The 15,304-nt window shown below is 48.2% G+C and overlaps 1 protein-coding gene across 2 annotated transcripts in view; it reads left to right on the top strand.

The window, feature by feature from the left end:
- The window catches only part of SLC24A3 (solute carrier family 24 member 3), a 424,237-nt gene extending 412,315 nt beyond the window's left edge, over window positions 1–11,922 (top strand). For both annotated transcript variants that reach the window (XM_081558604.1, XM_081558603.1), the window contains 2 exons: window positions 8,592–8,657; window positions 10,117–11,922. In XM_081558604.1, coding sequence (XP_081414730.1) covers window positions 8,592–8,657; window positions 10,117–10,266 — 216 coding nt within the window. In that variant the 3' untranslated portion in view covers window positions 10,267–11,922. The remainder of the gene's footprint in view (window positions 1–8,591; window positions 8,658–10,116) is intronic.
- Window positions 11,923–15,304: the final 3,382 nt, after the last annotated feature.

Genomic DNA, 15,304 nt, shown 5'->3' with positions numbered 1-15,304 from the left:
TGGAGTCCAGAGAGGAGGGACCTGCTGGATAACCTCTTACTGGGGCTGTAGAGCAGCCACAGTCCACAAATGCCCTGCAATTATAGGGTCTGTTCCTCTGCCATCCCAAGCTGCCCCCCTCCACTCCCTCTAATCCAGCCTCTGAGCTCCTTTTCCTGGGTCACGTGTGGACCGCCTCCCTTCTGGGTAACACATCCTTTTCTGTACTTCAACTGAGAACAGTATTTTCCATTTAAGCCTCGCTACTTCCTTTCGATACAAGTCACCTTGATTCTGTTGCCCTTCCCAAAATAATCTCCTGGGTTTTTCCAACAGTCCACAAATCTAAACTTTCCTTTTTTCGTCCTTTTTTCTGATTATAAAAGTAACTTATGATCTTCATAGAAAATTTGTTGTTGTTGTTCAGTCGCTCAGTCATGTCTGACTCTTCACAACCCCATGGACTGCAGCACTCCAGGCTTCCCTGTCCTTCACCATCTCCCAGAGCTAGCTCAAACTTATGCCCTTTAAGTCAGTGATGCCATCCAACCATCTCATCCTCTGTCATTCCCTTCTCCTCCTGTCTTCAATCTTCCCCAGCATCAGGGTCTCTTCCAGTGAGTCGGCTCTTCACATCAGGTGGCCAGAGTTTCAGCATCAGTCCTTCCAATGAATACTCAGGGTTGATTTCCTTTAGGATGGACTGGTTGGATCTCCTTGCTGTCCAAGGAACTCTCAAGAGTCTTCTCCAACCATAGTTTGAAAGCATCAATTCTTCGGTGCTCAGCCTTCTTTATGGTCCAGCTCTCACATCCATACATGACTGCTGGAAAAACCATAGCTTTGACTATATGGACCTTTGTCAGCAAAGCGATGTCTCTGCTTTTTAATACGCTGTCTAAGTTTGTCATAGCTTTTCTTCCAAGTCATAGAAAATTAGAGAAACTGTAACTAGAGAATTCTAATCAGGGAAAACTCCGGAGCAGAGCCTGCCCAGTTGAACTTCCTGCAGTGATGAAAATGTTCCAGCCATGGAATGTGGAATATGGTCAGCCACTAGTCCCATGAGACATTCAAGCACTTGACATGTGGCTGGAACAAGTTGTCCGACAGTCATTTACCCGCACTGTTTCCCTGCTGCTGGACCCTTAGTGTGAGACCTTGTCCACTTGGTGTTTGCCATCCATGCAGCAGGACGTTTACCTTGTTTAAACAGAGAATACATTTTATTTCCTCAATTATAGGGATGAGCATTCCTCATACATCAGTAGCTCCTGAGACCGTTGCTGTATTTCAGCCCAGTTAAATAATGTACATTCATGATGGTGATTCTCAGACATCCAGAAAAATTTAAGAGTAAAATTCCACAGGCATTGATGCACCTCAAACAGCCACTGCCCGCAGCTGCAGTAAGAGGTGAGTCTACTACAGTTTCCATCTGCATGTCAGAGGAACCACTCTGGATCCTTCCGTGAAGGTGACCCATTTGTCCACGCCCTGGTCCCTCCACAGCTTCCATCAGGCCCTCTGGGCCAGCCCCCCACACCCAGCCACACTGTAGGGGCACCCATGTGTAACTTCATGCCAAGATGCTGCTTGAAAAGCTAATTTCAGGCTCATGGAAAAGCAAATGTAGAGGCTTATTGGTCTTAAATGTTTAGTCTTCCCTCATCTCCGCCTCCAGCTTTTTCCAGGAGAGTGTTCCTTCTGAAAGGACAGTCAGGGGCCTCCACCTGTTAGCATTTCAGTGACCCCATGACATCTTCCTGTCTCTCTCACATCAGTACTCAGTGGTCTGTGTGGGTTTAATGGCCTCCCCACCCTCGCAAGCAAGCTGCTACAAGCCATTTTTCCATCTCGCCTAGATGGATTTCCAGGTCATGATTACTGGATAATTACCACTGAGACAGCTGTTTTGTGCAAAGTATTAGGTTCAGGCATCTGACAGCAAGGAAGGAAGGCAGTTGCACAGATTTTGACATTTCTCAGTACTTGTGTCTTGCTCAGGAGCCAGCTAGCTACCTAAGTGCCCCCAGTAAGAGCTATTTCTAAAAGTTGGTTTGGAAAATGAGTACTTCTTATTCCATTTCAGTGATAAGTCTCTCCCATCTGCTCCCACCAAACTAAGAAAGTCACCAGGCAGCTAGGGCAAAATCTAGATTTCTGAGCTGGGGCTTAGAAACATAAAAGAAACCTAAGAAGCAGCGAACAGGGGCAGCAAGGGAGTCTTTCTCCAAGCAAGAGTCCACCTTATTCCAGAATCCACGGAGGTAAAAAGAAGTGATTGGAAGCGTTCTCCCCCTACCCCTCCGTCCAAGTCACTCTTCTACTCAGACACAAATTGACCGCCTTCTCTGTGCTGAGCTGGTAGCCGTCGCTGGGGCTGCCTCAGTGAGCCAGACAGACACTGTCCCGTGCTCCTGGAGCCCCAGCCTCTGGGAGGACATGACCGCACCCTGTGACCCCTGCCCTCCTGAGAGCTGGCCATGCAGCATTCAGGGCAGCATGTGGCCGTGTGTGCAGGGGCCAGGGCACCTGGATGCGTGTGAGGAACCCTGAGAAACTGAGATTATCAGAAGCAAAGCACGTAAAGGTGAGAGGCTTTTGCTAAGCAGAAGGAACAGCTAGCAGAAGACCCAAGATACAAGAATGTTCCAGGCACTGAAGGACTCAAGGACAGCTCCTCTGTCTGGCGGGGGGGGGGGGGGGGGGATGTGGGAGGGACAGGGATGAGCGGCAGGGGTGAACTGGAGCCAGAGAGGCCATGTGAGCAAGGACACCGAGAGCCATGGTCGTGGGGACAAGGAAGGGGGGTGCTGTGATTGTCCGTCCTTTGAGGAAGAGAATTCCAGCTGTAGTGTGGGGAAAGGGTCAGTTCAGTTTAGTTCATTCACTCAGTCATGTCCGACTCTTTGCGACCCCATGGACTGCAGCCCACCAGGCTTCTCTATCCATCACCAACTCCCGGATCTTACTCAAACTCATGTCCATCGAGTCGGTGATGCCATCCAACCATCTCATCCTCTGTCGTCCCCTTCTCCTCCTGCCCTCAATCTTTCCCAGCATCAGGGTCTTTTCCAATGAGTCAGCTCTTCACATCAGGTGGCCAAAGTATTGGAGTTTCAGCTTCAGCATCAGTCCTTCCATTGAATATTCAGACTGATTTCCTTTAGGATGGACTGGTTGAATCTCCTTGCAGTCCAAGGGACTCTCAAGAGTCTTTTCCAACACCACAGTTCAAAAGCATCAATTCTTCAGCGCTCAGCTTTGTTTATAGTCCAATTCTCACATCCATACATGACTACTGGAAAAACCATAGCTTTGACTAGACAGATCTTTGTTGGCAAAGTAATGTCTCTGCTTTTTAATATGGTGTCTAGGTTGGTCATAACTTTTCTTCCAAGGAGCAAGTGTCTTTTAATTTCATGGCTGCAATCACCATTTGCAGTGATTTTGGAGCCCCCAAAAATAAAGTCTGCCAACTGTTTCCCCATCTATTTGCCATGAAGTGATGGAACCGGATGCCATGATCTTAATTTTCTGAATGTTGAGCTTTAAGCCAACTTTTTCACTCTCCTCTTTCACTTTCATCAAGAGGCTCTTTAGTTCTTCTTCACTTTCTGTCATAAGGGTGGTGTCATCTGCATACGTGAGGTTATTCATATTTCTCCTGCAATCTTGATTCCAGCTTGTGCTTCCTCCAGCCCAGCATTTCTCATGATGTACTCTGCATATAAGTTAAATAAGCAGGGTGACAATATACATCCTTGACATACTCCTTTTCCTATTTGGAACCAGTCTGTTGTTCCATGTCCAGTTCTAACTGTTGCTTGCTGACCTGCATATAGGTTTCTCAAGAGGCAGGTCAGATGGTCTGGTATTCCCATCTCTTTCAGAATTTTCCACAGTTTATTGTGATCCACACAGTCAAAGGCTTTGGCGTAGTCAATAAAGCAAAAATAGATGTTTTTCTGGAACTCTCTTGCTTTTTCGCGGAGAAGGCAATGGCACCCCACTCCAGTACTCTTGCCTGGGAAACCCCATGGACGGAGGAGCCTGGTAGGCTGCAGCCCATGGGGTCGCGAAGAGTCAGACATGACTGATTGACTCCACTTTCACTTTTCACTTTCATGTACTGGAGAAGGAAATGGCAACCCACTCCAATATTCTTGCCTGGAGAATCCCAAGGACGAAGGAGCCTGGTGGGCTGCCGTCTATGGGGTCGCACAGAGTCAGACACGACTGAAGCGACTTAGCAGCAGCAGCAGCTTGCTTTTTCGATGATCCAGCGGATGTTGGCAATTTGATCTCTGATTCCTCTGCCTTTTCTAAATCCAGCTTGAACATCTGGAAGTTCACAGTTCATGTACTATTGAAGCCTGGCTTGGAGAATTTTGAGCATTACTTGGCTAGCATGTGAGATGAGTGCAATTGTGTGGTAGTTTGAGCATTCTTTGGCATTGCCTTTCTTTGGGATCGGAATGAAAACTGACCTTTTCCAGTCCTGTGGCCACTGCTGAGTTTTCCAAATTTGCTGGCATATTGAGTGCAGCACTTTTACAGCATCATCTTTTAGGATTTGAAATAGCTCAACTGGAATTCTATCACCTCCACTAGCTTTGCTTGTAGTGATGCTTCCTAAGGCCCACTTGACTTCTCACTGCAGAACGTCTGGCTCTAGGTGAGTGATCACACCATCGTGGAGCCAGACAAGACAGAGGGCAGCCAGACCAGTTATGAAGCATTTGTAGGAAAAACAGAATATGTGACCAGGGGGAGAGAGCCCCCAGGGGAGCCAGGGTGGGAGTGCATATTTAAGAGACAGTGTCCAGGGTTGGCTTAGAACCAGATGAGGTGTGATATGCCTGAGGATCGTCCTGGTGTGGACATCAGGCAGACAGTGAGATAAATTCAGAGGCAAGATCTCTGACAGTCAAGAGTGTTACTATGGGTTTTTAAGCCTAAAGCTCATACAGGGAGTAAGTATAAACAGAGAAGAGAACCAGGACCATACCTTAATGTCAGGTAGTGAGAAAACCATCCAGGAAAGGAGACTGGGGGGTGGTCAGACAGAAAGGGCAAGGATGAGGAGAATGTTTCCAGAAAGACTGGCCACATGGAGGAAGGCTCCTCCCAAGGTCCTTCTAACACCGGCTGTCCGCCAGCTGTCACCTCCTCCGAGAAGCCACCCAGCCATGCCCACTGCCTCTGCAGTCACATGGTGGGGGGGAGGGGGTGTCTTCTTCCCTCACCCTCTGAAAGCAAAGCTGTGTCCGACTCAGTCAGTGCACCCAGAACCTACCAGTCAGTTCTCAATGCTACCACATCTTCCTTCTAGAGGAAGAATGTTCTCGAGGATAAACATTCCTGAGTCGATCTCCTGGTATACAGTTTCTGTTCCAGTTGCCAGACCAGTTTTTCTTTTTCTTCAAGCTCTGCCCCAACCCCAGGACAGCTACACGGAGCTCTTCCCCACTCCACTCTCAGTGAGGCCATGTGGGCAGCTTGTACTTGACCTTGGCAGGAATACTGACATCATGGAAACCAGGAAAATGCAGAAACCATTGCCAGGGCCTGGCCACAGACTGTTCCCACAGACCTAACTGGGGATCATCTGGGGGCTTCGCAATGAATGGTTCTTCTCAAGGCTGTTCTAACAAGGCCCTGGGGGCTGCAATGATACCACCCAATCCTCTTAAGGTGAATCTTGCTCTTGAGATTTTAGGGAAAATGAGGTGATATTTGGGGGGAGGTGGGGTCTTTCCTGGGTCACCAAGGCCTGAAGCAGATTCCATCTCACTATCAAAGTTTTAGATCCCTCCTGAAACCACTCCAGTCTGAAGATGAGGATGGGTGAGGACTTTATTCTGGGTGTGGGGGGGAACCCAGTAGGGGGTGGACAGGTGTGACCAGAGAGGAGCGTGGTGGCACTTCCAGGGCTCAAGGAGGAGCCTCAGACACAGACCACAGATGCCAGCATGGGCTCCGGGGAGCCAGGTGGCCCCACCAAGATGGTAAGAGGGGCCCAGATGCCACCCTAGAGAGTTCTTAGCAGGTGGAGAAAGCCTTGGCTTTTCTCCTGTGCCCTGCAAGATGCACCAAAGAGTCTAGAATTTTCATGCTGAAGCCTGACTCTAAGTGCAGACATGACCCCTTACCAGCTCCATGGCCTTGTGTAATACTGCGATTTGTAGTAAGAAATATATTTTTGGTCTTTTTTTCTAGCACAGAGCTCCTAAAAGCCTCAGAATTATCTTTTTATGTGAGTGAGGTGACTTTAGGACAGCATCTAAGGGTGGAGCTGGTTGGCAGGAGAACCAACCGTGATTTGAGGGCTGGAACTTTGCATCCCAATACTGTGAACTCTGGGGCAGAGAGAGGGGCTGGAGGTCCCTCGGTCAGCAGCAGCTGTAGATTTAATCAGTTGTGCCTCTGGAACAAGGCCTCCGTAAAAGCCCCAAAACAATGGGGTTCAGAGAGCTTCTCGGAACAGGTGGAGATGCAAGGAGAGTGGGCCTGGAGAGGCCTGGAATCCTGAGCCTTTCCCCTCACCTCGCCCTGCACGTCTCGTCCATCTGAGTCACATCATGTTTTAATAACCCAGTGACGTAGTAAGGAAAGGGTTTCTCTGAGCTCTGTGAGCCCTCCAGCAAACCAACTGAATCCAAGGAGGGGGTTCCTTTTTGGAACCTCTGTGTGAACCTCAGATCTATAACCTGCTCATCAGAAGCACAGGTGACAACCTGGGCTTGTACCTGCATCTCCAGTAGGGGTGGGGGTACAGCCTTGCAGGGCTGAGCCCTAGCCTGTGGGATCTAATGGTGCCTCCAGCTAGGTAGTGTCAGATGAAGGACACCCAGCTGGCGTCGCAGAATTGCTTGGATGGGTGGGGAAACCCACACCACACACACACACAAACACACAGTGTGAGCTGAGTCTTACACACACACACAGTGTGAGCTGAGTCTTACTGGGGCTAAGGGCTTCACTTCTGGAGTCTCAGCTGTCTCACATTTACAGGCAGCTCAGGACACTTCCAGGAGCTGCCACAAGAACTCAGTGCAGCCGTGTGTGTGCACGCACTCTGGGGAGAAAGCTGCTGTTCCAGTGCTTCTCTTCGGTCGGCTCGTTCGCTTTCTGACCTCACATCACTGTTCAAGGAAAGCCCCCCACCCTGTGATGTTAGATAGCGTAAAGTCCCAGCTGGACGTATCCATTTGGAACCAAAGCCTAAGCAAGTGTTCAAACCACCCAAGTCAGAAAATGCAAAGTGACAACCACATGTGTTCCGAGTTATAAACCAATTAGCTAAAATCCAGGGGCTTCTTGTTTTTCCTAAAAGAATTTGCTGGTCGGGTGGAGCTGACCTCAAAACATACAGAGATTTTAAACTGCAATGTAGGGGAAGTCAGAGTCTTTGAGGCTGGAGGTTCAGGCCCTTAAACAAACGGTGTAAGATTCAGGGGGCTGTTTTATGAGCCACATGCATGTGGGAAATTGGGGGTGATGCAGTCTCTGTGTTCGTTTGCACTAAAAGACACATCCGTGGAGCCTAAATTCCTGTTGACTCAGGAACCAGCCAGCCTCCTGTTTCCTCTCCAGCAACTGCCAAAAGGGAATTGGAGGGTGAAAATTCATAGTTTTGAAGGCAAGAAAGAAAATCAATGTTAAATGTCAAGGCTGAACAATCTGAGTGCATTGCCTGCTCTCAGAAGGGCATCACCATGGGGACCGCCTGCCTTTGCACTTCCTGGGCCTCGCATCTGTGAGGCAGGAGCAGGGGATGCTGGTTTAGGTCCACACTGCACAGTTGAGGCTCCAAGTCTTGTCCAGAGGTGAGAATGGTTGGTGAGATTGTCTGGCTTAGCAAGACCTCAAGAAACCAGTTTTTCACGGGGGTAAGACTTACTGCCCTTGAACTTCCCTGGTGACTCAGTGGTTAAGACTCTGCGCTTCTATTGCTGAAGGCACAGGTTCTGATCAGGGAACTAAGACTATGCGTGCCTCATGGGCAGTTGCACTGGACAGGGCTCCTAAGAATTCCAGAAATTGTTGTTTGTATTTTTTTTAATTTTCAAAGTTTGCCTGTTAACCCCACTGTGTTACTGTGGAAAACAAACAAAATATCATAAATTGAATGTTAACTCTTCTTTGCCTGTTCAAAATAGCAACCCTCACTCACCACTTCCCATCATGTTCAGGCGAAGGTCACAGACATTTGAATGCAAAAGAGATTAAAAAGTTTAGTCATATTTTTCAAAACATTGCTCTCATGACCCATGTTATTAAATTCACCCTAAAAGTTGTGTGTCAGGAAATCAGAAGCTCCCTGGAAGCCAGGTCCCCAGAAAATAAGAATCAGGCCACGCCGGATGGAGAATTCAAGTGGCCACGGGGCAGTCAGCAAACACCGCTGCTGGAGGGGGCATGGGTGGGGCTGAGGGTGGACCAGACCCGTGTGACCCCTGGATGTCGAGGGAAGCGCCATCCCCAATGCAGAGCTGCCATTTGCCCTCCATCCTGGAGGAGGGTCTTGGCCTCACTAGAACTTACCGCCCCACACTTGGCAGATGTGTTTCGGGAGCCTAACTCTGTGTCATCCTCTCTTACAGATTCGGCTGAACAGCAGGGGGTTGATCTACTCCGTGGGCTTGCTCCTGGCCTCCGTCTTCGTCACGGTGGGTCTGCAGCTCTCTCCGCTCTCCAGTCCCCACCTCTCCCAACATCCCCTTGGGTTCTCTGGCTACAAAGTCTGTCTGGACACCAGATGGGCTTGGCCTCCCGGTGGGTAGGGACAGTCAGCCTCGAGGTTGTCCCATCTCATGGCTGTGTCCTCCACAAGTGGATCCTGGCAACCCATGAGAAAGCCTCCCTTTCTGAAAGGAGCCAGCCTCCTCTCAGAAGTGCAGCCTGTCTCGTGTCAAACACAAACATTTATCAAAAGCAATAGGGGGAACCCCACTTTTTCTGCAAGATGAAGCTACAGAAGGTTATATTCCAATTAACTGAGTATTCCAGGTTCCTAAACATCTCCATAAGTCCATGGATGTGACCAACACTCAAAGACTGAGGACAGACTTGCTGGACAGTGAATGCACTTTGATGCTACTGCACTGCCTTGGCCATCCATCCACTTGCATAATTTACTATTCCAACTCAGTTGACACCTTTGGTGGGAGCAAGTTCACACCACCATGTGGACTGACCCACCTGCCTTAAGTGTCTGATAATGTACACGTACGCTACTGAATTTTCACAGTAGGAAATGCAATGTGTTTTTTCCTGAATTGTTGAGGAACTATTTGTTGAATTACACCTGTCATGAGAACATACATATGTAGAGAATGGGAATTCACAATGGCAGGAGAGGTTATTTCCAGGACCAGCATGCAACTCCAACACCAAGGTTTTATCAAACCAAACACTGCCTTACACAATAGTGAAAACCCATCTATTCATTCTTTTTAGGAAGTTCTTCAGGTTGGTATGACTTAGGGTTATTATGCTTGTAACCATCACACAAGTGCTTACCGTGGGAATTTCCCTATCTGGAGCTCACCACGCTCCAATAGATACCAGCCCCATTATACGGACCGACAAGTGAGGCCTGTAGACACTTCGTGTCTGACCTCCGAGTGCCCGCTGGCTTGCAGGTGCACTGCGCCTCTGGATGCTGTGGCCGGGCATTCCTGGGACAGGGTCTCACCACTGCCCCTCTGCCCTGGAGGGCTATTGAAGGACTGAAATGAAGTAGGTCTGGGAGGAGATTCAAGTTCCAACATCTGAAGTTTTCAGTGCGGAACTGACATCCCAGGGGTGAGGTCAGAACAGCCGGTTCAGGAGGAAGTCCACGCTGGAGACACCAGGATGTAGACGGGGTTTAGAGCCAAGGAGTCGGATGAGGCCCCACAGGGAGTGAGCGTAGGTGGAAGAGAGAGGCTGAGGTGTGAGTCCTGGTGCCCCGGACAGTCAGAGGTCAGGATGCTGGGGACAGAGCCCCAAGAGGAACACAGAGAGAGCCATCAGAGCGGCTGGAGGGAAACCCGGTGTGCATGCGGTGTCTGGGACGCGGTGGAGGTGGGGCTTCGTAACCCACGAGGGTCCTCACGCCCGCTGACCCTGCTCTGTGCCTCGCAGGTGTTTGGCGTCCACCTGAACAAGTGGCAGCTGGACAGGAAGCTGGGGTGCGGGTGCCTTTTCCTATACGGCGTGTTCCTGTGCTTCTCCATCATGACGGAGTTCAACGTGTTCACCTTTGTGAACCTGCCCATGTGCGGGGACCACTGACCCGTGGCCACGCCCAGCTCGGCCCCTCCTTCTGTGCAATACAAGCGGGCGCCGGTGTCCGCCTCCGCGCTGCCCGCAGGCCTCCGCTCCCCGGCCCCTCCCGAGCCCTGCCCCTACCCCTCCACCCTCCAGTGCCTCCTGACCCCCCAGTCCCAGACCCCCACCTCCACTCCGCCTCTGCCCTCCTCCACGTGAAGACTCCCGACCTCCGCGTGAATTTTCAAGCCCCATTTTTGAACAGTGACTGAGATTCTAGAAAAACTGGCTGCTAACTGGCCCAAGCCAGGCAAACTTAGTATATATATCCCTCCTCCTTTTTTAAGTTATTGGATGGAAGACCGGCCTAATGTATGAGCCGAGACTGTGGAGAAGAGAGAGGAGAGGGTCCACGCATGACAGGGAGCGTTCGGGATTTTCCTTATGTTTGGGGCTGATTTCTAGGTTCCTGAGTCTGGGGGTTGTTTGGTTTTGGGGGGCTCCCCCTTTTTCTTCTTTTCCTTCAGAAATGGAGACTTTTTTCCTCCCATCTTCTCTCACTGGGCTCTGGATCCTCGCTGATCCACCGGGCATCCCAGCTGCGTCCTCTGGGGTCGAGTCCCAGGCGCGTTGGAGCTTGTGTGGATTTAGTGCTTGTGTGGATTTAGTGCCCATCGGGGGAGCGGCTGGAGACACCCCTGGACAAACTCGTTCTCCGTGACACCTGGGGGCCTGCCCTGAGGCCCTGGGTTTTCCAGGAAGAAGACAGATGCCCGCCTGTCCATTCTGACCATCACTCTCTCCCCAGTTCTTTCTAGCCTCTCAAGCAATAGTTGAAGCCTGCCTGCCCTGGTTAACCTCTCCATCCTGAGCACCAGGCAGCCGGCGCGGCAGGTGCCTCCCACCTGAGACTCTGAGACTGCTCTTGGTTTGGTGTTTGGGGGGGCAGGGCGTGTGACCCGGAGGCAGGAGTTACAGACACTGGTTTCTCCGGAAGTGGAAAAGCGCACTTTGCACAGACACCGCCCCTCGTACTGAGTACACTGGACCCTGACTGCTGGCTCGAGGGCCAGCGTCCTTCCTCCCAGTCGCCTCGCCCAGCTGCCCCAGCGCCCCGCTCCCTTCCCCAGGGGGTGGGGAGGGGGCACAGGAAGGAGAAACAGAACTGACACCTTGGAAACGCAGAATGTGTTGGATGCCGACTCGCTCAAGGGCGTAAGTTACTGTGGATGTTGTTGCCAATCGCTGCTCAGCAGCTCCGCTGGATTCTGTCCGATGCTGAATTACTCCGCAGACAGCTCCACCGAGTTGAGACCCACCCATGCTTGTTCACTTGTATTTATTGAAACTGTGGATTCTCGCCCTGTGCTGCCCCATGTATTTACTTTAAGCACTGATCACCTATTCATTCGGTATGGTTTTCCCTTTCCCCTGTACACACTCTGGTATGAATTGTGAAAATAACCTGCTACAGATGGCTTGAATGTTTCTGTCGACGGTGCCCACCGAGGCCGGCCTTGGCCGAGGGGCACCTGCTGGCCGGAGGAGCGGGAGAGGGAATCACCACTTCGGGCTTTCGGAGCTGAGACACACTTTCAGATTCTGTTACACATTTTGCACTGGTTTTACGGAGATTGTTTTCTTGGACGGATAGTGTAAAATAAACTTCTCTGTTCTGTATCTTTCCTTGAGCAGTTTCCTCTTTGCTTTCTCCCTGGAGTGAGGAGGACACAGGGAAGGTGAAAAGATGGTGTCATCGAATGTTTACAGTTGCTCGGTTGATGCCTCTGGGAAGCTGGTCAGTGTCTGGCAGATTGCAGGTATGAGGTGACAAATCGTGGGTCCCCTCTGGATCTTGAAGGGACTCTAGGCCTGTCGTTCTATAGAACACGTGTGATGGTGTGTTAGGAATTCTTTCAGCTGGACATAAGAGGAAGAGCATTCCAGAGTTGACAGTGATGTCCAGCAGGGCTCAAGTCACCCTCCTGTCTGATTTTAGTAGATTTCAGTTGTGAAAATTAAGACTTCCCCAAGGTGGTTCCTTAAGAAAGAAAGAAAAGTAATACATAATAAGCTATATTCTGCATGACTCTCAAGAAATCATTATCAGGGTACTTCCCTGGCAGTCCAGTGGTTAAGACTCCATGCTTCTACTGCAGGGGCTGGGGGTTCCATCCCTGGTTGGGGAATAAGATCCCGCATGCTGTGAGGTGCAGCCAAACAAACAAACAAAAATCACTACCAGGATCTAAAAGTAGACCGAGATGAGCAAACAAGCCAAGTTTCCACCTGAACCTCAATATAATTGTTTTATAGGAATCAAGAAAAATAGCTAGTAATTCACAGCACCAAATATATTTTTAAAAATCTCTTCCCAGGTGGTGGAAAAATAATAGGAACTTAGCTTTGTCTTGAGTGTTTACATCTAAAAGTGTTTTACTCCTACATTGGTGCTTTTTATAAATACACGCTAGACATGGACAGGGTATTACCATAATGTGGATTGGTGCTTACAAAGCATCAGATGTTTTTATGTTAAATATTTTGTCATACTGGTCTTGATTAGTTTTAGTCTTAGCCTTAAGCAAAGACATTTGATCGAAAGCCTGATTTTTTTTTTTTAAACATTGGCTGTGAAGTCTTGAGAAACCATAGTTCCAGGCTAAATGTCTCAGAGAGGAAATTCTGGGACAAGATTGTTTGCATGTTTCATGCACCATGATTGCTGACTTAGGAAATGGGCAGGGTTCCTTTCTGAAATGAGCCCCGGGCATCTTTCTGCCAGGTGTCAGCCATGCACATTGTGTCTTAAACTGCTGACTGAGAACATGCTTCTGACTGGGCTGGCTATCCAGCAATGCACAACTGCTGATGGAGCTGTTTTCCCTGTACTGGGATTTATTTATCTGGGAGAGGTTGGGATGAGTTAGAGGGAAGAACCTTCTTACAGCGTCCCAAACCTGCCGGTGTCACCAGAGAAACCCTCTCAGCAGTTTTCTGGGATGTGTTGATTTCTGTAAATTCCCAGGCTGTGATTTCATGTACAAGGGGACACCTCAGTGGCCCTGAATGGTGAGGGGGGCGGGAAGTGGACCCTGAAGCTTGCACTTCCTCCTAAACAGCCTGGATGGCCCCGGGGGGTACCGCCACACACCCTCTTTCTAGATAGTGTGTTCCCAGCATGGCCAGGGCCTTCCAAAGTCACTGTCCCCACACATGCCCTTAGGTGGCCTTTCATACCCTGAGAGGCCATGAAATTTCCAGATGGCTTTGCCACTTCCCAAAGCAAAGTGCTGCTCCTACCCTTGAAGGGAGAGTACACTTTTATAGGTACATGGTTTGTATTTACCTCCAAAAAGACCTGGAGAGCTGCTTATTATGTTTAAATCTTATTATGCTTAATCTGTGGCTTCTGACATTTGTAGCTTAGTTCTAAATGTACGTGCTAGGGTTTGAGACTCTGTGTCTCAAACAGCAAATGTGAACTTATTTTAAGCACTCAGGTTTAAAAAAAAAAAAAAAAGGCCAAATGTTTTTACTTAAAAAGGGGGGAGGGCAGAGTAATAATATTGTAAAGTCCAGACAGTTTCGAGTTGTAGTATATAAAATAGGAATAACATTCAACCTGCAATAAATATAATTAAGTGTAGCCTTAGAGCTTTACCTAATTGTTCATGAAGATAGTCAGATTTGGGACAGAGGGGACAGAAATAGGAAATTAGAGATGGTAATATTGCTCTTTCCAAGATTTATTTTCATCTTTTCAAAATAGGATGGTTATCCCATTATAGATAATTATCCAATTCTTCTGACCCATTTTGATCAAGTATTTTGAAGTAAATGGGACATTGCCTTCTTGGATTTTGTGTCATCTTGTACTAATTAATACATCTCATTTATTTTGATTTTCTGCAGTGGCTGCTCAACACACACACACAGACACACACCATCTATCTGACACCAGAACTCTGTATGAAAACAACTCAATGGATCTTTGAAAGTTTTCCAATTATCCAGCTGTGTATTACAGTCCAACTTCAGGAATCCGGTGGATTCAGCCAAGTTTTCTGTAATAAATAAAATGCCGGGTGTCCATCGCATCATCATCTAGAGTTTCAGGCACTGCAGAGATGCTGGCAAAGTCAGGAACTGAGCTTGTGGACAAGCAGAGATTAGCGATATGCACGAGATAAATTATGCCATGCCTCAGGATTGATTTCACATTGAACTTTGTGGTTCATTTCAAAACACAAGGCAGGATAATAAACCTCACCAAAATCTTTCAGATAGCTTACTGCTGCACTCAGGATGTTTATTTCCTTAGTAAAGTACACCCAGGCGTCCCATTAACTTTTTACTGAACCACAGTTTAGCACACACTCTTGTCAAGTTGTAGAGGTTTTAAATATAGTGAATAATCATAGTTAATACTCATTCTGGATTTTTGTCTTTCTTTTTGCAATGGGTGGGAGGAGAGGGAAGAGGTAAGATTAGAGTTTCAGCATCTATGCCATTCAAGGCATATATTGAAGTTATTTCATAAGTGTATTCAAATATATGTGAATTACATTTCTTCTCTACACAACATCCATCTTATCCTGTCTGTCAAAAGCTGAATTTGGTGATATCACATCTTAGGTTTGTTGGAACAATTAATCCAGTAACTGATCCCAGAAAGCTGCATACAAAGCTGGCAATGAAATGTGACAAGGAATTTCTGGATCCTGGCAGTTTGTTTTTTGGGTACTTCTGAGCCATGCCTACAAGTCATTGCTAAAAAGAGCTGCACATGTGTGAAAAAGTGCTTTCCACATAAAACTAGTATTTTAAAATTTTTGCAGAAAAAAATGTATCCACTCAGTTTCATATCTTTCTTTTTGACACATAAGTCAAATGTTTCACCCATAATTAAGATGATTCATTCTTCAAATGCTAGATAATAACCCTCTGCTCTGGTCAGACACCTTTACTCCAACCACCAATCTGGGTTTGAACCCAGATGCCTGCTGCTTTATTGTTAGGAGAATCTATGTCCAATGATTTCAGATATGTAAAACATTAA

This window comes from Giraffa tippelskirchi, chromosome 13 (assembly GCF_054371585.1).
Source record: "Giraffa tippelskirchi isolate mGirTip1 chromosome 13, T2T-mGirTip1v1.2.pri, whole genome shotgun sequence".
In the NCBI taxonomy this organism is placed as follows: domain Eukaryota; kingdom Metazoa; phylum Chordata; class Mammalia; order Artiodactyla; family Giraffidae; genus Giraffa; species Giraffa tippelskirchi.
Note: the sequence above shows the minus strand (reverse complement) of the source record. Positions and strands in the feature narration are given on the sequence as shown.